The 20,144-nt window shown below is 35.1% G+C and overlaps 1 protein-coding gene across 1 annotated transcript in view; it reads right to left on the reverse strand.

Annotated features, from left to right (window-relative positions):
- Positions 1–3,113: 3,113 nt before the first annotated feature.
- Positions 3,114–20,144, reverse strand: part of EPYC (epiphycan) — a 49,892-nt gene continuing 32,861 nt past the window's right edge. Inside the window, exons 3-7 of the mRNA XM_015431903.4 lie at positions 17,488–17,662; positions 12,146–12,304; positions 11,138–11,340; positions 9,430–9,525; positions 3,114–3,636 (exon numbers count right to left, since the gene is read on the reverse strand). Coding sequence (XP_015287389.2) covers positions 3,466–3,636; positions 9,430–9,525; positions 11,138–11,340; positions 12,146–12,304; positions 17,488–17,662 — 804 coding nt within the window. The 3' untranslated portion in view covers positions 3,114–3,465. The remainder of the gene's footprint in view (positions 3,637–9,429; positions 9,526–11,137; positions 11,341–12,145; positions 12,305–17,487; positions 17,663–20,144) is intronic.

The following is a 20,144-nucleotide window of genomic DNA, read 5'->3' on the forward strand; positions in this document are numbered from 1 at the left end:
TCTGTGGTGAATCACCACTTGCTTATACTACTAGGATTTGCAGATTGTGTTAGGTAGAATTTTAAAGATAGGTCTCTGAGATTCCTGCCTTCTGGTTATTCAAACATTCTTCTAGGTATTGTTAAAAAACAATTACAGGGCCGGGTGTGGTGGGTCACACCTTTAATCCCAACACTTTGGGAGGCACGCAGATCACTTCAGGAGATCTAGACTATCCTGGCCAACATACTGAAACCCTGTCTCTACTAAAAATACAAGAAAAAAAAAAATAGCTGGATGTGGTGGTGTTATGCCCAGACCGTTTATTCCCCGAAGAAGACCACCAGAGTCCAGAGTCAAAGCTAAGCAGCAAGGATCTTTATTACAGGTTCGAACCTGGAACTCTCCCTCGCTCGTGAAACGAGATGGGCAGGAGAGCTCCCCCACTGAGCTCCGAGCAGTGTTATATAGTCTAAGAAAAGTGGGCATAGAGTTAATATACAAATCAGATATATGCTTGGCTAGTGTTTGAACAAGGCGATTTGGCTAACTATGATTGGTTCCCGCCATTTCTGATATTTTGGTTCAAACTTTGAGGCGGGAGAGCAGGTTTATGGCAGCAAGAGTTTATCTTACTTAAACATGTCTTGTGACCTTGCCTCAGAACTTACAAAATCTCTGGTATTGCAAAACAAAATCTCTGGTACGTGCAGAAAACCAGGTACTCACAGAACTTACGAAATCTCTGGTATGTGCAAAGATTAGAGAGCAGAACAAGGGTGTAGCGGGTGGGGGGCGGGTACACATCTATCTTTGTGTCCTTTCAGTGGCACACACTTGTAGTCCCAGCTACTAGAGAGGCTGAGGCAGGAGAATTGCTTGAACCCGGGAGGCAGAGGTTGCAGTGAGCCGAAACCATGGCACTGCACTCCAGCCTGTCAACAGAGCGAGAGTCCGTCTCAAAAAAAAAAAAAAAAAAAAAAAGCAGATATAATTAAAGCCCCAAACCAGTTGGCCTTTTCTAAGTTCATATGGAGGTTACCTGAGTGGGCTTGCCCCTACCGAAAGAGTACTTTAAAAGAGGAGAATTTTATCTGGATAGTAGGAGATGAGGAAATCAGAGAGATTGAAAGTAGAAGGAGGATTTGACATGCCATTTCAAAGACATTTGACATGTCTTTGAAAATGGAGGAGGCCTTGTAATGAGGAGTGTGGGCGTCATCCAGAAGATGTGGGGAGCCTCTGGCTGACAGCTAGGTATTGGGGACCTACAACTGCAAGGAAAAAAAATTCTTCCAAAAAGCCAGATAAGCCCAGAAGTGGGCTTTTTATGTCTTTCATGCAAGAACCTGGGGAAGAACAATTGGATTTTGGTCTTTTGAAATCCTAAGTAGAAAACCTAGGTGAGTCTTGTGGAACTTCTAACTTAGAACAAATATGACATAATAAATAGGTGTTGTTTGAGTTGCTAATTTTATGGAAATTTTTGTCAGGCCACAGTAGAAATCTAATATATATGTACAACATTAGATACAATTCTACTTTTAGTCTGGTGCATGGTCATATAGTTATTACAAAGTGTATCTAAAAAGCCAAAAGAAAAGCTTCTAAATAAATTTTTAATTGTCACTGGTTTGTGGCATTTGATGGTTAGATGGTCATTCTATTTGAAAGTTTTCAACTTTTGGGGTATACAAATTTGATTAATGATTAATTTTTCTCCATAGATCTCAAGCAAATTAACGGATCTTTTTTGTTATTAAAGACATGGAGGTGTTTATACTTTTTAACTGAACCAGAGGAACGTTAATGCACCTAAAGTGGAAGATATTAGAGCAATGCTCTCTAGTCATTACATTTTGAAAATTTTTGATTTAACTGTAGTATCTATATTTAGCAACATACAAGGAATGGTGTAGAGCAATGGGGAAAAATTCAAATAATTTAGACAGAAATATATTTGATTGAAAGATACAGTTGAAAAATATATTTAGTGTTTTTCAATGCTGGAGGAAGTATATTGCCAATTAATTGTCTCATTTTTTAATATGTTAATTCAGAAATAGACTATGAAGTGATGAAAAGATTTGCTACTAAACCATCTTAGTGAAGTTCTAGAGAATTATGTACTTTCCCACACTGTTGGTGAAAGTGTAAGTGGTTACACTGTCTTTGAAGGTCAATTTAGTAATATTTATTAAAATTTAAAATAATAATCTTTGACCCAGAATTCTACTTTCATGATTTTATCAGTACATGTACTCTCACATGTACACAAACTTATTCATGTTCAAGCAAGGGTATTCTTTGCAGTTTGGTGTAAATGAAAAAAATGTGCATCCATGTGATGGACTGATATGTGGTTTCCAGAATCAGCACAGCTATATGTGCTGATATGGAATGATCATCCAGCAATAATTTTAAAATAACAAGCAAAGTTCAGAATAGTGTTTATTTTCTGTACTTAAAAATGTGTATTTTATGTATAATACACACATTCTGGTGAAATGCACATGTAGCATGTGCACATATGTATTTGTGTAAAAAAGAAAAAGTTACTTATATGCAAGTTTTTGTTTCTTGTGGAAATCTTTATAAAATTATCAAGAAAACATTATTTCTGGGGAGCAGACCTGGAGGTGTTGCAGCTGGAAGGAAACTTACCTTTCATTGGATACTCTTTCATTGTCTTTCAGTTTTGAACCATGTATGTTCCTGTATTATGATTATACATTTTAGAAAGATGAACTCTCCTTAGAAAGTATTACTTAACTTCTTCCCTAGTATGATTATCATATCATCTTCTATATTTTCCATTTTCTATATTTTATTTTTCTTATAGGCACAGAAATACACTACATAACTAACCGGTTTATCAAAGATCTAAAATGAGTTGTCAGCTCTTTTAAGATGATGAAAGGTTATATTTCAGCAACTGGAGGTTATGTGTATTATTGTTGAATATGATTATTTGCATGGTGTGATTATAATGATTATTTCACAAGGCCATTATAATTTTCTAATACTTTTATTCTTCATGCTCTTTAGTGGATTAGGGGAATAAACATGCCTTAGTGGAAAAAAAAGGAAGAGAAAAGTTTAATTAAAAACACCTACATGTTGGCAAAAATACCTAAAGTGTTCATTTCAAAATTTTACTTTATTATGTGCTTAATTTGAAATTATATAGGATATGAACTCCTAAAACTTGCAAGTGATACACAATCTATAAGAACATGTGTGAAATATTTTCTATCACTTAGTTTTGCTCTTTTTGTAAATCTTATAGGTTTATTCCTAACTCCTCTGGTGTTTTCTTAAATTACTACATTTTCATTATATTATAGCATTTTAAATTGTATTTTATGTACTCATATCATCTCTCAGAACACAATCTCAAAGTATCATGCTGAGTTTTGTTTTGGAAGAGAGCAGTAAGAATGGTTTATTTATAGTAGGCATCTTAATGCCAACCATTATCTGAAATTAGACAAGGCTCCCAACAGGCAGACGAGGCAGACACATGTATGCTTGAGGAGTTTTGCTGAGATTAATAGGGTTTCCATCCAATCGAATGTCCTCTAGTGCCTTACGAATATAAGTCAAATTTTTAACATTGCAGAACGTATCTTCGTGCATCTCCAGAATGTTGTTATTCTAAAAAAGATGAAAATAAATTATGACAAGATACAACACATCCTTATTGATTGATAGCACAGTCCATTGTGCTTCACCCTTGTTTTTATTCTTTTGTTCTTTTCCACAATCAAAATTACTTAATGTATATGCCAAGCACTTTCTAAGCAATGGGGATAAATTAGGAAATAGACATGCTCCTATCTTTAAGGAGTTTATATCTTTAAGGAGTAAGAGAAATACAAATTGAGGTGAGAAAACTACTAAAAGAAAAGTTATTTCCAAAAATGATGAGTATTGTGAAGAAAATAGGATGACTGAAAAGTTATCGTTATCGTTAGAGGTAACAATTGAACTGAGATTGGATTGACAAGAAGAAAAAGGTGTGGGGAAAAAAAAAAAAAAAAAAGGAAAGAACATTCTAGGCAAAGATAACATCAGGTTTAGAGCCCTGAGGAATTAGCATGGAATGCTCCTCCCTCAGCATTCAACATTCAAGTCAATGTGGCTGAAAGGAGGGGAAGGAAGGAGGGAGCAAATATCCAGAAGGTAAGCAGGACCCTGGACTGGATTTTTAAACCTAGGTTTATTTACTGTATCTCACATACCATAAAATTCACCCACTTAAATGGTACAGTGCAGTGTTTGTAGTGTATTAACAGAACTTTGCAACCATCTGTCTAATTTTAAAGCATTTTCAACACTTCCAAAAGAAAACCACACATTCCCCTCCTCCCACCCTGGCAACTGCTAATCTGTTTTCTTTTTCTATAGATTTTCCTATCTGGACATTTCACATAAGTGGAATTATATGTATATATATTGGTACTGAGTTCTTTCACTTAGTATTGTTTTCAAAATTCATACATGTTGTAGGATGTATTGGTATTTCATTCTTTTTTATTGTCCAATAGTATTTCATTGTATTGATATACCACATTTTTGTTTATTCATCAATTAATGGAAATTTGAATTATTTCCAAATGCAAATTATGCCTCTTATGAATATGCTTCTGTTAACATTTGTGTACAAATTTTGTATGTATATATGCTTTCAGTTCTCTTGGGTATATACTTAGACATTGAATTGCTGAGTCATATAGTAACTTCATGTTCTAATATTTTTTTTTTTTTTTGAGACGGAGTCTCAGGCTGTTGCCCAGGCTGGAGTGCAGTGGCGCGATCTCGGCTCACTGCAAGCTCAGCCTCCCGGGTTCCCGCCATTCTCCTGCCTCAGCCTCCTGAGTAGCTGGGACTACAGGCGCCCGCCACCGCGCCCGGCTAATTTTTTGTATTTTTAGTAGAGACGGGGTTTCACTGTGGTCTCGATCTCCTGACCTTGTGATCCGCCCGCCTCGGCCTCCCAAAGTGCTGGGATTACAGGCTTGAGCCACCGCGCCCGGCCTAGTGTTCTAATATTTTGAGGAACTGTCAGACTGTTTTCCAAAGTAGGTACACCATTTTACACTTCCACCAATAATGGATGAGGGTTACGATTTTGTCTGCATCTCAAGCAACGCTTCTAATTATATCTTTTATTTTAGCCAAATAAGTGAGTATGAGTTGGTATCCCACTGTGTTTTTGTTCATTGTTAGTGTATTGAAACATAATTGATATTTTATATTGATTTTATACCCTGTAACATTGCTGAACTTTTTTATTAGTTCAAATAGATATCCTGTATACAATTGATATTTGTATATTGATTTTGTAACCTGCCACATTGCTGAACTCATTTATTAGTTCAACTAGTTTTTAGTGGATTCCTTAAGATTTTTCGTATGCAAGATCATGTCATCTGAAAATAGAAAAATGACTTCATTTCCAATTTGGAAACCATTTATTTATTTATTATATTTTATGTATTTATTTTTCCTAATAGTCCTAGCTGTAACTGCCAGGCTCAATACTGAATATAAGTGGTGAGACAAACAATTTTAGTCTTGTTTCCGTTCTTAGGAAGAAAGCGTTCAGTCTTTCTGCATTGAAGATGATGTTAGCCTGAGTTATTTATAGATGTTCTTTATTGGATTGAAGAAGTTCCTTCTATTCCTAGTTTTATATTTCTAGTAATATTATAATAAAATGGTGTTGGATTTTGTCAAATGCTTTTTTGACATCTCTTGAAAGAATCATATGTTTTTTAACCCTTTATTCTATTAATATATTACATTGGTTGCTTTTTAAATGTTAAACTATTCTTATATTTCTGCAATCTCACTTGGTCGTGATGTGTAATCTTTTCTATATGTTGTTGAATTCAGTTTGTTGTGTTTTGTTGAGGCTATTCGCATCAATATTTATAAAGGGTATTGGCCTGTAGTTTCCTTTTCTGGTGATCTATTTGTCGAGTATTGTTATTGGGTAACATTGGCTTCACAGAATGGGTTAGGAAGGAAATGTTCTCTTTTTTTTGTTGTTATTTGAAATAGTTTGTGAAAGATTGTTATTAATTCTTTTTTAAATGTTTGATAAAGTCAACCAGTAAATCCATGTGGGAGTGGGTTGTCTTTTTTGGAAGATATTAAATTGCTAAGTTAATATATTTGCTTATTATAACTCTATGCAGATTATCCATTCTTTAGTCAATTTCAATAGCTTGCATTTTTCTAGAAATTTGTTCATTTAATTTGTTGGTTTACATTTGTTCATAGTAATCCCTTATGATCCTTCTTATTCCTATAAGGTTGGTAGTAATGTCCCCTTTCTTATTCCTGATTTTAGTAATTTGTGACTTTTTTCCTAGGTCACTTCAGCTAAAAATACGTCAATTTGTTGATCTTTTAGAAAACCAAATTTTAGTTTTGTTTCTCTATTATTTTTCTATTATATATTTTACTTATTCTGCTTTAAATTTTATTATTTCTATCCTGCTCACTTTGGGTTAGTTTCCTCTACTTTTTCTATTATCTTAAGGTGAAAGGCTAGGTTATAGATTTGAGATCTTCTTTTTGAATATATGTGTTTACAGCTGAAATTTCCCATTAAGTGCTGCTTTAGCTCCATCCATACATTTCAATATGTTTTATTTTTGTTTTTATTTATCTCTGATTTTTTTTTTTTTTTAACTTTCTTGAGATCTCTATTTTGGCCCATTGGTGATTAAGAAAAATTTCATTGCATATCCACATATTTGTGAATTTCTTAAATTTTATTTTTTGTTGATTTTGAATGCAATTTCATTGGAATCAGAAAACATACTTTGTATAATTTTAATTATTTTCAATTTACTAATACTTGATTTGTGGTCTAGTATGTGGTCTACCTGGGAAATGTTCTTTGTGCACTTGAGAAAAATGTGTATTTTGAAATTGTTGGGTGGAATGTTCTGTTGATGACTGTTACACCAAATTGGTTTTCAGTGTTGTCCAAGTTTTCTATTTACTTAGTGATCTTATAGATAGTTGTTCTATCCACTATTGAAGCGGGGCCAGGTGCAGTGGCTCATGCCAGTAATACCAGCACTTTGGGAGGCTGATTCAGGAGGATCACTTGAGGCCAGGAGTTCAAGACCAGCCTGGGCAATATAGTGAGACCTGGTCTCTATAAAAAATTTAAAAAGTAGCCAGGCATAATGGTTCACACCCTAAAGTTCTAGCTACTCAGGAGACTGGGGTAGGACAATTGCTTGAGCCCAGGTGTTTGAGGCTGTGGTAAGCTATGATCATACTACTGCATTCTAGCCTGGGTGACAGAGCAAGACCCTTTCTGTAAAAAAAAAAAAAAAAAAGTAAATTTAAAAATGAAAACAAGAAGTTGGAATATTTCATTACTATTGAACTGCCTATTTCTCCTTTCATTTCTGACAGTTTTTGCCTCATGTTTATAATCATCTATGTATTGACCCTGATATATTAACCCTCTTATCATTATAAAGTGTCAGTGAGGAATAATGCATATTTTGTGCCTATTATCTCTGCTCTTCCCTTTGATGTGTGATAGATATGTGTTGTTAATAACTGTGACTTATATTTAAGTATTTATCATATATCAGTAGCTATATTAAATGCTTTATAAACATTGTTTTATTCATCCTCCCAGCCATCCTGTATAGTAGATCACCTTTTAATCCACATGAGAAAACAGAAATTCAGGGAGTTTCAGATAGTTTTGGGTCTAGAATTTCAGCCCAGGGCATACGCTTTTGCCAGAGCCTTCAGTTTTAATTGCTATACGCAAATATTTTTCAAATGAATAAAAAAGGGGATTTATTTACGTATTAAAAAATATAGAAATTGAAGACAATGTAAGCGAAAAACAGATATATGTATATTGGATGTTGTGAGGTGACAGTGATGGAGAAAATATTTTTAAGTTGCACTTACTGACTTTCAAAGCTTAGAATGGGAATGCAAAAGCAGTTACTTTAAAAAATTCCCTCATGTTATATATACAAACAAATTATGTTTAAATATAACATCAAAGACTTCTTTCTTGGTAGGATCAGTATCATCTCAGATAATAGTAATAAAATTTAATTCATAATTGGAAAACACATTCCAAAATCTCTTTAAGTACTCCCTTGGAAATCTTTCCTTCAGTCATAAACAAGGAAAGAAATCTTTATATGTATAGAAATTCACCCCCAGAAAAAAAGAGAGAGCCATCCAGAAATCAAGCCAAATGGCTAGAAAATACATATACAATAGGCAAGTAAACAAATCAGACAAACCCACAAAAGAGACAGATATCCAAGACACATACATGTATGTATATACACACATATATACATAGTGTGTATATACATATATGTATATATAGAGATATATATTTATACATATGTAGACACTGAAAATATGAAAATGTTTATATTAATAGGAAAAAAGAAAAGGCACAAAGGTAAATATTCACAAAATCCACAAGGGGAACTACAGGAATTCATGTCCTGCTCTTACATAGCAAAATCGCTTTTTGTACATTTCTGCCATAAAATATAATGCTAAACTATGACGTTGTTTCTTTGTTTCCTTGTTGCTTTGAGCATGAAATGGGTGTTTTCTCTATTTATTCCACAAAACAGATCAATTTGTTAGAGAATGTTGATTATAACTACAGGCTAAAATTTACAACTGAAATAAGAAATAATTTATATTTGTTTAACAACCAAAAATATTCATTATGATTGAAAAATTTTTTAATCACATAGGTGAAAATAAAATATTATTCATTCATTAAACTAATCAAACTGAATACTTCAAAGATAACATGTAGCTTAATGGGATTTAAAATCACCAAAACTTTCAAATATGTTTTTTATTTAAACAAAACAAAACAAACAAACAAAAATGCTGCACTTTCTTTATCCAGAGAGATGGAGCTTGCCATCTCTCAGCACATAGGAATGCCTTCGGATTGAATTTAATTCAATACATAAAACCTAAAATCACAGGCTAAAATTGATTTTTTTTTCTCTGACAACTAAACATCAACTTAGATTTTTATTTCTCCCTTTACTTTTCCACTTCTAATCTTTACATTTTCTTCAACAGGTGAAACTTTCAGTGTTTTTTGTTTGTTTGTTTTTTGTTTTTCGTTTTTTTCCTAAAGAGATTTGTGTACCAAAAGGGTGTATTTTGCTTCAGAAAATAAGTAAAAGAGTAAAGTTATCAGAATTCAATTAGAATAGAGTGTTGAATGTATAAAGATAGCTTTATATTCAGATAAAGAGAGAGAATAAATGAGAAAAGAGAAAAAGAAGAAAAGTTGTCACAGTGTGTCAACATGCCATTACAGACAAATTCTTGTGTCCTGACGTCCTTCTTGGCTTTGCTTTCTCTGAAGCTCTTGGACACACCTTACTGGTAGACTCCTACCTGGAGGTGAAGGGCTCGTAGATTTTCTGGCAGTGGCAGAGGGATGTGGTCCAAGTTGTTATCAGTGAGGTACAGATGATGGAGGTCATACATGTCCTGTAAACATTCCAAATGTGGGAACTCAATAAAAACTCGAGGTGCCACAGTTGTGTTTCCCATTCCCTCTCCATGCAAATATTTGTAAAATAATGTGTTCCAGTTCAGGTCTTGTTTTGTAAAGTTGAGGCAGCTTAGTTTTCTGAGTTATTAGACAATTCAAATGAGTTTTGGAAAAATTGGCTGCAAGCAAATATTTCTTTATGAAAATACAATGTGTTTCTCAGTCTCTAGGAAGAACCATGTTTTGTTCAGTCTAATTTTCTCAATTTAAGCAAGGCTGCTTCCTCTTATGAAAGACATTGTGCAGTGGGATTTTGAGGATTTTGATGAGACATAACAAGCATTTCCTTTATTTTATAGGCATGGGAACAAATAGTTCCTCCCTAGCAATGGCCTGGTAGCCCAAGTACCAGGAAAGGGGCAGCCTAGCAAGACAGAAAACATTTAGACAATAGCTGTTCTACTGTAGCCAAACACCCTAGAATAAACTGTGACTGATCACCACCTGTGCCAACAGAGGCAGAGTGGGCAGACTAAACTATGACCCTTGCCTGGCTGTAGTGAGATGCCCTAACTCCCGTAGCTACCATTGATGGTATCATAGGAGGCCTAGTAGAGAGACAGAGTATTCACCACCACTCAGTGGTCATGAGGCCACACTATTCCCTGTGCCATTCCTGAGAATAATGTGGTGTCTCTCTAAAGAGTATTTTAAAATTATGTGTTCAATGTGCACTGGGAGGAGCTGCTTGAATGCCCTAAGAGGGGGCAAGAAAGCCAGTTCGTTGCTGTTCTCAGACCCTATGCTGTTTTTCCAAGCAAGTCCTGTAGCTCCAAACCTGCTTGCTTCACTTAGAAAACAAAATCTCTAAGGTTAACTGAATCCATCCTCTTTATAAGGTCATTTAGTAGCCTGCTGTCTTCAAGATATTGCCCATTTCCTGCCAAGTAGCTATCCTTTTAGCCAGGTAGTCTTTCTGAGTGGAGGGTCTGATCGATACAGATTCTCTGGCTTGCGTCACTTCCAGGTGCTCCTGTAGACTGTAGACAGTGCTTCGGGTAGCCACCAACTTCTTATTCTAGCCCTGCTTTCTGTTCTTGGTGCTTGATCACCCTCACAATGTACTGGAACATAGTATTTCTCAAAAGCACGATAGATGCAGTTGATAAGTTTATTTTGAAAGTTAAAAGTCTCACTAAATTAAATCCCCTTATAGAAGTTGAGCATAGTGGCTCACACCTATAATCCCAGTACTTTGGGAGATCAAAGCGGGAGGATCACTGGAGCCCAGGAGTTTGAGACCAGCCTGGGAAATATGGCGAAACCATGTCTCTACAAAAATATACAAAATTTAGCCAGGCATGGTGACACTTGTCTTGTAGTCCCAGCTACTGGGGAGGCTGAGGTAGGAGGATCATCTGAGGCCAGGGAGGTTGAAGCTGCAGTGGGCTGTGATCGCACCACTGCACTCAAGCCTGAGTGACAGAGTGAGACCATATCTCAATCAATCAATCAATCAATCAATTTCCCCATACGAATAAAAAGGCTAGTCAATGACAGCAAATAAAATTGGAAGATAAAAATCCGCACATCAAACTTAAAACTTACTTTAAATGCTTCTTGCTTTATCCCTTTCCTTCCAAGTCTATTGTTGCTAATATCAATAAATGTCAAAGTGGTTGGCAATTCTGGGAGTTGCCTTATTTTGTTGTCACGCAGGACAAGCTCTCGAAGTTGAGGCAGTTTTCGGAATGCATCTTCATCAATCTCAGATATTACATTTGATGTCAGATCAATCCTTCTTAAATCACCTAGAAGAAAAAAATAAAGGAAGTAGTTAAATATTCTTGTTTTGCTCACACAAAAATATGAATGTAATTTTCCTTTATTTTGCAAATATAAATATGAATTTAGCAATGCACAGTTAATGAAATGATTATCTTTCTTTTTATAAAAATTATTTCCCCAAATACTATTCATATTTATGTACTTAGGAGTATAACTTTAGCAAAGAAATTGGTATACCACATTTAAAATAACTGGTCTTCTCTCCATAATCTTCATAAAGTTTGTCTGGATTTTATCATTTAAAATGTTTCCCTCAGTGATAAAGAGTGTTGTGTTTTCTAACAGTCAAAGATACAGGCATTAGAAAGAAATCTTCAAATGATTAAAACATTTTATGACACATACCAAAATTCTTTTAAGTTGGCAACAACTATAAAGCCAGAATTCATCCATCATAAAGCAACTATGCTTTAGTGGAAGTTTATTTTTAAAAAGCCAACTCCTCATAAATATGACCATGACATTTTACTCATAAGAACATGAGAAAACATTCCAGCATGTAAAATATAATTGTTTATCATGCATATTTAGTTTAAATTGCTCATTTGAAAACATCACCTATGTGGTTTTGAGATGACTATTGCTTGTTTGTTGTTTTTTCTTATAATTATTAAAGCAAATTGTCAAATTTTTAAATAACAAAAAACTATTGATTCATGAACCAGGCTTTGGCATTCAAGCTGCATTCTCAGCCAACATTTGACAATGTAAAAATTTTAGGGAATTCTGTAAAGCAGTGAAAACCGCTGTTACTGCTGTCATCCATACTTAGGCTTGCAAAGTCATTTTTGTTGATCTTTTTAATTCTGTTAAAGCGGGAATAGAAATAAGCGGTGTTCTTGGGCAGCGGAGGAATAGCATCAAGTTCATGGTCATCACAGTACACGGTGGTACTTATACAAGTACACAGAAGACAGGTTGGAAAGTCTAAAAGATAAAGGAAAATGAAATTATTTGTAAGTACCAAATCAATTTCTAAGAAATAATGTGGAATGTTTGATAAACAAGATTAGACTCTCCCACTAACCAAGGAGATTTTATATTTTCTCATAATGTTTTCTGTAAATAGAATATTCAAGTCAAACATACCAATTAAAATTGTCTCAACAGGCCAGGTACGGTGGCTCACGCCTGTGATCCCAGCACTTTCGGAGGCCGAGACGGGTGGATCACGAGGTCAGGAGATCGAGACCATCCTGGCTAACATGGTGAAACCCCGTCTCTACTAAAAGATACAAAAAACTAGCCAGGCGAGGTGGCGGGCGCCTGTAGTCCCAGCTACTCGGGAGGCTGAGGCAGGAGAATGGCGTGAACCCGGGAGGCAGAGCTTGCGGTGAGCTGAGATCCAGCCACTGCACTCCAGCCTGGGCGACAGAGCGAGACTCCGTCTCAAAAAAAAAAAAAAAAAACAAATAGTCTGAACAATTAGTATATTCAATGTAACATTTTAAAAATAATTTAAAATTACTGAGTACTTTTCTATTTATTAGAAATTCTATATTCAAAATTTAAACATTATTATTGTGCTTTTCATAAAGTTAAAATATCACATGTAATATTTTCATTAAGTCTTTGGTTTAATAGTGAAACATCTCACTGAAAAAACACCTGCTTCAAGAAAAATAAAAGATAATAATTATTAATATTCAGTTGCTCAATACATATCATTGAATCCTTTCTATGTAAATGGCACCATGCTAGCTGGTGAAACAGTGCTGAGCACAAAGAGACCCAGTTGTGTTTTATGATCTGCTATGTGAAATGAATGTTAATCACACAAGTAAAATTATGAATGTGACAAATGTCATGAAGTGTCATCTGAACATAACATAGGGGGATTTGACCTAGTCTGGAAATCATGGAAGGCAACTCTGAAGTGAAAGCTGAGCTGAGATCAGCAGAAGAGGAATAATTGACTATGCAGGTAGGAAGGAATAGTATGCCAGGCAAAGGAAGCAGCATGTGCCTTCACTTTGGAGGGACTGAAAGATAGTCCCTATGGTGAAAACTCAGAGAACATTGAAATGTATGGGACATAACATGCAGGGGCCTTGTAGGCTGTGCTACAGCTTTTATTTCTTCCCATGAGGATGGACAGAGGTATCATACGATGCAGTTTGCATGGTAAGAGTTAAGTCTGCTGGAAGGTGTAATGGAAGACTGAAGCAGGGCAACTGGAAAAAGTGGAAGTGAATCATAGTGTAGACAAAAGATGGTTTTAGACAAAAGGGTTTTAAGGGAAAGGAAATAATCAACAACCTAAGCCTCCTGAGATGTCAGGTAAATTAAGGACTGAAAAATGTTCTTGGATTAGTTATTGCAGTGGTTATCAGAGAGTTACAAGATATGCAAAGTGAGGGAGCTGAAAGGCAGATTACAGTCCATTAAGGGAGAAGTTGGAAGTAAGGGAAAAGTTGCCACAAATGTAGAAAATGCAGAGAGGTTTGTGAAGAGCAAGGGATGAGACATAGTGATAACTATAATAAAATATGCTTGTGGTTTGTATGATGAAGGGGGTGATTAATGTGGAAGATATTTGGAGAAAAAGATCCAGAGGAGGTGAAGTTGAATATAAAAAGGATCATGAAAGGACAATAGGAAATAGAACTCAAAGAACATGGAAGGATTTTCATCCCACCTGTGGAAGGACAGAGTGTCTTTGTTGTGCTAGAAGGAGAGGGAGATAGAAGAGCACATTGATATAGATGGATATAGATGTAGGTAGATTATTTGTCTGGAAACAGGAAGACCAAGGATCTGCTGACTAAGAAATTGCATTTTCTTTGTGAAGTAGGAAGTTAAGTTATCTGACAGGCTTGAGGAGTCTAGGGATGAGGTAAATAAGGGTTGTAAGATGTGAGATGAATGGAGAAAGTGAAATCTCTATGACATAAACTAGAAGAGAAAAGTGGTGGAAGAAATGTCCTGAAATTGCTCAATGATCAATTTGTCTTGGTTTACCTGAGACTTTCCTGTTTATAACATTCAAAGACACTTGCTTTGGGAACTCCTCACACCCAGACGCACCAGGAGATTTGATCACCCTAGTTGAAAGGTCCATTTGTGGTTTGTAATCATGAACTAATAATGTACCTATTAAGGTCTTATTACTATCATTAAATACAAAAGTCATTTCCATTTTAAGAATGGAAAGCCAGGAAAAAATATTTAAGCGGGAGCTGTAAAATATTTAATATGTGCTAATTTCTCCAATCATTGTAAATTAATATTTTATACTCGTCATAAAAATTTTAAGAGTTAAGACATTTGATTCTTCTATATATTTATCACCTTGATAATTAAGCAACGATTGCTTAGGGTAATTTTTACATATTCACAGTAGTTATAATTTAATTCTAAGTTTTTCTACACCTAACTCAAGGCTACATTACATGGTTTTAGAATGTTAGTTTTAGAAATTTGTTTTAGTAGTAAAAATATGGTATTTTTATTTTTACTATTCTAAATATTTCTAAACTATTTAATTTGATGAATCTGTGCTTCTTCTTTGAAATTAAAATGTGAGTTTGAGTTTTTAACTTCATTATTTATCCTCAGAGTACTTTAGAGACAAAAATTTTCTTTAAAAGTCTTAGTTTTTTTTATGTTTCTAAATTGACATTAGTGAAGCATTACTTGACTCAAGCTTCTGAAAGGATTGGGCATTCTGCTTCTCTGTGGTTACTGGCTCAGCTGAGAGATCCAGAGTACAGGTATTGATACCAGGTTGGTCAACTTTTGAAGGATCTGAAATCACTTAAACATAAGTAATGTTCTAGGGATATTTAATTTTCCTATTTTGGGTGCTTTATGCTGGATATTTACATTTCCTTCTCATTATGTCTCTTCCTTTTTCTACTTGCAGAGTGTTCTACTACACAGAAATTTAACTACACAGAAAGAATATAATATATTCATTAATGACACTGACAACATTTATTGGTCTATGTTGCATTCCACATACCACCTCTATGATACTGGACACATTTTATAGTATGTTGGAGTTTTAGTTTTCTTATTTTTAAAAATGAGTGATCAGTGTCCAGTACATAGTGTTATGACTCTTCCAAAAGTTAATGTAGATAAAACAATTCGAGTGTCTGGCATATAGAAGGCATTGGATGAAAGGGCAACTTTTCATATTACTTATTGAAGAACAGCTAAAAACTCAAAGAAGCAAAGAGTAAAATGGTCATTACCAGAGCCTCAGGAAATGGGGAGTTGTTCAAGGGGTATAAAATTTCAGTTATATAGGATGAATAAGTACTAGAGGTCTGCTATACCATAGTATTCATAGTTAATAATAGTGTATTGTACACTAAAAATGTTAAGAGAGAAAACAGTGCATGAACTCCTTTATCAATATTAGAATTTTCGTAACTAACACTATGTTTACTATGGGCCAGTAACTACACGTATTCATTTAATGCTGACAGCATCTCTGTAAGGTAAGTTCTATTATTTATTATCCCATGTTTTTTTAGATGAGAAAACTAAGGCACAAAAATATTGAATGCCTTGCTCAAGACTATAAAAACCCAACAAGTCACAGTGCTGGGATTTGAATACATACATTTTGCCTCCTCTGTCTCTCCAAGAAACTCTCAGTTTTGATTCCTGTACTTTGCTTTTAGTCTTGCCTTAGGTAGTATTGTTCCTCCCACTCTTTTTGTCTCCCAGTGTGTTCTGGACACTTTTCTCATAAGACTTGTAATACAGTGATACAGTTTGGCTGTGTCCCCACCCAAATCTCATCTTGAATTGTAGCTCCCATAATTCCCACATGTTGTGGGAGGGACCTGGTGGGAGATAACTGAATCATGGGGGCAGCTTCCTTCATACTGTTCTCGTGGTAGTGAGTAAGTCTCACGAGATCTGATGGTTTTATAAGGCGTTTCACCTTTCACTTGGCTCTCTTTCTGTCTTTCCTGCTGCCATGTAAGATGTGCCTTTTGCCTTTCACCATGATTTTGGGTCCTCCCCAGCCACGTGGAATTGGGAATCCATCAAACCCTTTTTTCTCTGTAAATTACCCAGTCTTGGATATGTCTTTATCAGCAGTGTGAACATGGATTAATACATACAGTATTGCCTCTAAATTTGTTTGTATGTCTATCTTCCTGTGCTAGGCAGAAATATTCATGAAAACAGTGGTTACTTAAAGTTTTGTGTCTACAGAACTTGGAATACAGAGACACTATACTCACTTGACTCTTGCAGTGGGAACTCTCCTTACTTTTTTTCTACACTCCCTAACTATGCCATTCTCTGTATATATAAAAGTATTCCAGTCTGAGTCTTCTTGAGTACCCCCAAGGTTGATAGTGACACATTCAAGCAAGAAATATAGACATATAATAGAATCACATGTAGCACCAAGAATTCCTTCTCATTAACTAAAAGGCCCTGGTTTCTTCTGCAGGCCAGGCAACATAGTGTCTGATGTTGTGCAACAAATTTCCTCTCTCTGTTGCTTCTTAGGAGTGAGTGAGAAGAAGCCTGTTTTTAAATAAATAAACAGCCAAGAATCTGAACAGGCTGGCTTCAAACCCACTATGTAACAGCTTTGTGATATCTGGCAAGTTACTATCCCCTTTGAATTATAGTTGTTTCCATGATAATGAAAAGAGTAATATTAACACTCTCACAGGGAGGTTTTAATAATCCAATGAGATAATGTGAAGTGCTGAGCATAGGGGCCACAGATAGTATATGCTCAATTAGTGCAAAATATTATTACTATTACCATCATCTTCATCCTCATCATCTCTTATCCCCTTGAAATGCTGTGGCCTGATCTCAGAGGCAAAGATTTTTTCCTGCTTATCAAATACTCTCTGTTCTACAAATACATTCCACTACACAGGTTTCGAGTAATGATGTACAATATTTTCATCCCAAATCTTTGGTTATTTGATCATTTTAGCGAGACCAAAGCTGAATTATTAAAACTGCTTTATATTTGAATGTAAAATCTATGTATAAATCTACTTCAAACCTGGCCTATTCCAAAACTTTTTTTCTTGGGTCATGTCATGTGGTTTCTCTATAGAGTTGAAGCTTTGCAGTTAATGTGGACTCAGTTGTAATTCTGCTTTGATGTATCTGACCTTCATTTGTGTGTGGCCCCAGAACCCCTGTGAATTCAGGCTCCTGCGGGGAAGAGCCATCAATCAGCCTGGGAGTGGATTCTTCCTCCTCTTCCTCTTCCTGGGCCTCCTCAGGCTGTGGGGGTGGAGTGAGGAGCTCTCGGTTCCCTGAGGGCATCACTGTGGCTATTTCAATCTGAAAAAAAATAAAAGAGAGAGAATTTCTTCAGGCAAACTTCTCAGTCACTCTGTGTGGCAGTGACACAAATTTAAAATGTACCCATCTTTGCCACAAGAGGACACTCATGTTCTAAAGTTCAACAATGTGACCATCCTGCTTGCTTGGAGGAACACACATGGTTCTAGTAACTGTTGTTGTTTTTAATTAGTTTTGTTTCTCAAATCTTAGAAGTTGTTTTCAATTCTTCCTTTTTTTTTTTTTTTTTTTTTTTTTGGTCTTCTTGTTCTTTAACATTTTATATGTTTGTTCATTTCATAGTTTCTTTAAAAAAGCTCATTTATTGTTTTCCAATAATAAGTAGCATTACAAGAGTGTATCAATGTTGTGAAAGCTTCACATTAATTCAGAAGTGTACAGAGTAAAATGGAAAAGTCCCCATCACCATTCAGCCCTCATTCTACTCCCCTTGAAGGTAATAACTGAGCAGAAATTGATATATATTATCCTGTCCTTTCAATCCTTGATTTCCGAGGTTCAAATATTCTGTTCCTTACCAGTGACTTATACTTTCTCTAATGGCGTTTTACTGAAAAGTATCCTTTATACTAAAATAAAATATATAGTGACATAAAAACTATGATTTGATGATGATATGCCATTTCTTATGTGTTTTCAATATTATTAAAATAACAAATATTCCAATGATATCTAGGTATCTTAAAATGGACTTTTTTGAGAGCTTTGACAGGAAGAGGCAGTTATAAAATTACAAAATTATTCAAAGATTATTTTTTGTATATTGTATTTTAGATTATACCTGTTTTGCTCTTATCTAACTTGTACATTGTCAGTAATGGAGTCATTGCTTTTAAGAATACTGTTTGTATTTAGGAGAAACCTTCCTTTCAGATTTCTTCCTTTGTCTGAATGTATATTTCTTTGTGGTACTTAGTAAATATCTACTTCTCTGATGGCCTTGTAATCTTGGGTTGAAAATTTGCCCCAGGCAATTGGGATGGCGACTTCCAGGACCCACCCTTTGTGGCCCAGTGTCCTTGTGGTATCCCCAGAAATCCCAGATTTTCCCTTCACCACACCAATATGGCCTTTTGGTTTTTTCCACCCTTTATTTGCTTTCATTAAAGAAGTAAGGAAACACATAAATTATTTCTGTATTACTTAATAACAAATGATGTGCAAACTATTCCTTTCATCTATAACACAGGTGTATTTTCAGACCAAATATTTTCTAGATGTTTGAATAACCAAAAAATTTTAAAGATACACTTATGATTTGATATCATTTTTAATATATTTAAATGCATTGCAAATCACAAATGAAAATTATTCTTTTGAAGAAACACTAAACTTTATTTTATCAGTTTATATTTCTGAATTGTGCATCCTTCAGTGCTTCCTTAGTCTCTCTCTTTCAGCTTTTTCTGTGCTGTATTACATTGGTTCCATTTGTTTTCTGCATATCCAAGCCTGCTGGATGGTAAAGTGTGTCATCTCTTTCATCTGTGTACCTCTAGGCTGTAAGCATAATAGGCAATCAGCAAGTACTTATTGAAGTATAATTTTTTCAAACTTTGCTTGTCCAAAATATCTCTCATTCACAGCTCTACGTTTAGAGATTTTCTGAGACGAATCAGTGAATGTGCTAATACTTACTTTAAATTATTTAAAGCATGAAATCAAAACAAAAACAGATTATACTGTCTTTGATACATTAGGAGCAATACATGAAGATACAATAAAGCTTGGCCAGAAAACTCCAGCTGAGAAGATGGGGCACATTTTCTTAAACAGAAAGACATACGGTTTCCATCTGTAGGTCAGAATGAGGCAGATTCAGAGGGAATGGATTTGTAGAGAGACCAAAAGGAGGCTCCAGGAAGAGCGGAAATTGAGACAGATGTTTCATGGAATGGAGACAGCCTAAAGGGAGAAACAAATTCCAGACACGTTGCCTTGAATCTTAGCTTTGTAAGAAAAATGTTTGCACATACTTTTTACAGATAATTGTTTTTCCACTGATTTGATGTGAAGCTGTAAGATCTCACTTGTCATCCAATATAATGAGGCAAAACAGCATTTTGCGTTTATCAAAAATTGTTTTGTTCATGCTTCCTTGCTAATAAAACATAAATGCAATACAACTTTGAAAACCAAAAAAAGGAATGCCTTTTCACATCAGCAAAATTGCAGAACCTCAAAGTACTGTGGCTGGAGAGACTTTTGTTTTGTAGACACATTTATTTTCACTATTAAGTAGAAGTGATTTAGGCATCTTTTCCCCCTCTTCAACAATCTTCATACTGTGATATGAAGTTGTGAGGCAATGCATACAAAAAAAAAAAAAAATGAGTCCAGGGAAACAAGACCACCGGGCCTTCCGTGTGGCAGGCTTGTATGCTTCTGTTGCAGAAAACTAAATTTGAACATAAACACAAATGACCAGAAAAAAATCCCTGCCCTTTTTTTCAAGCTACAA

Source organism: Macaca fascicularis, chromosome 11 (assembly GCF_037993035.2).
Source record: "Macaca fascicularis isolate 582-1 chromosome 11, T2T-MFA8v1.1".
NCBI lineage: Eukaryota > Metazoa > Chordata > Mammalia > Primates > Cercopithecidae > Macaca > Macaca fascicularis.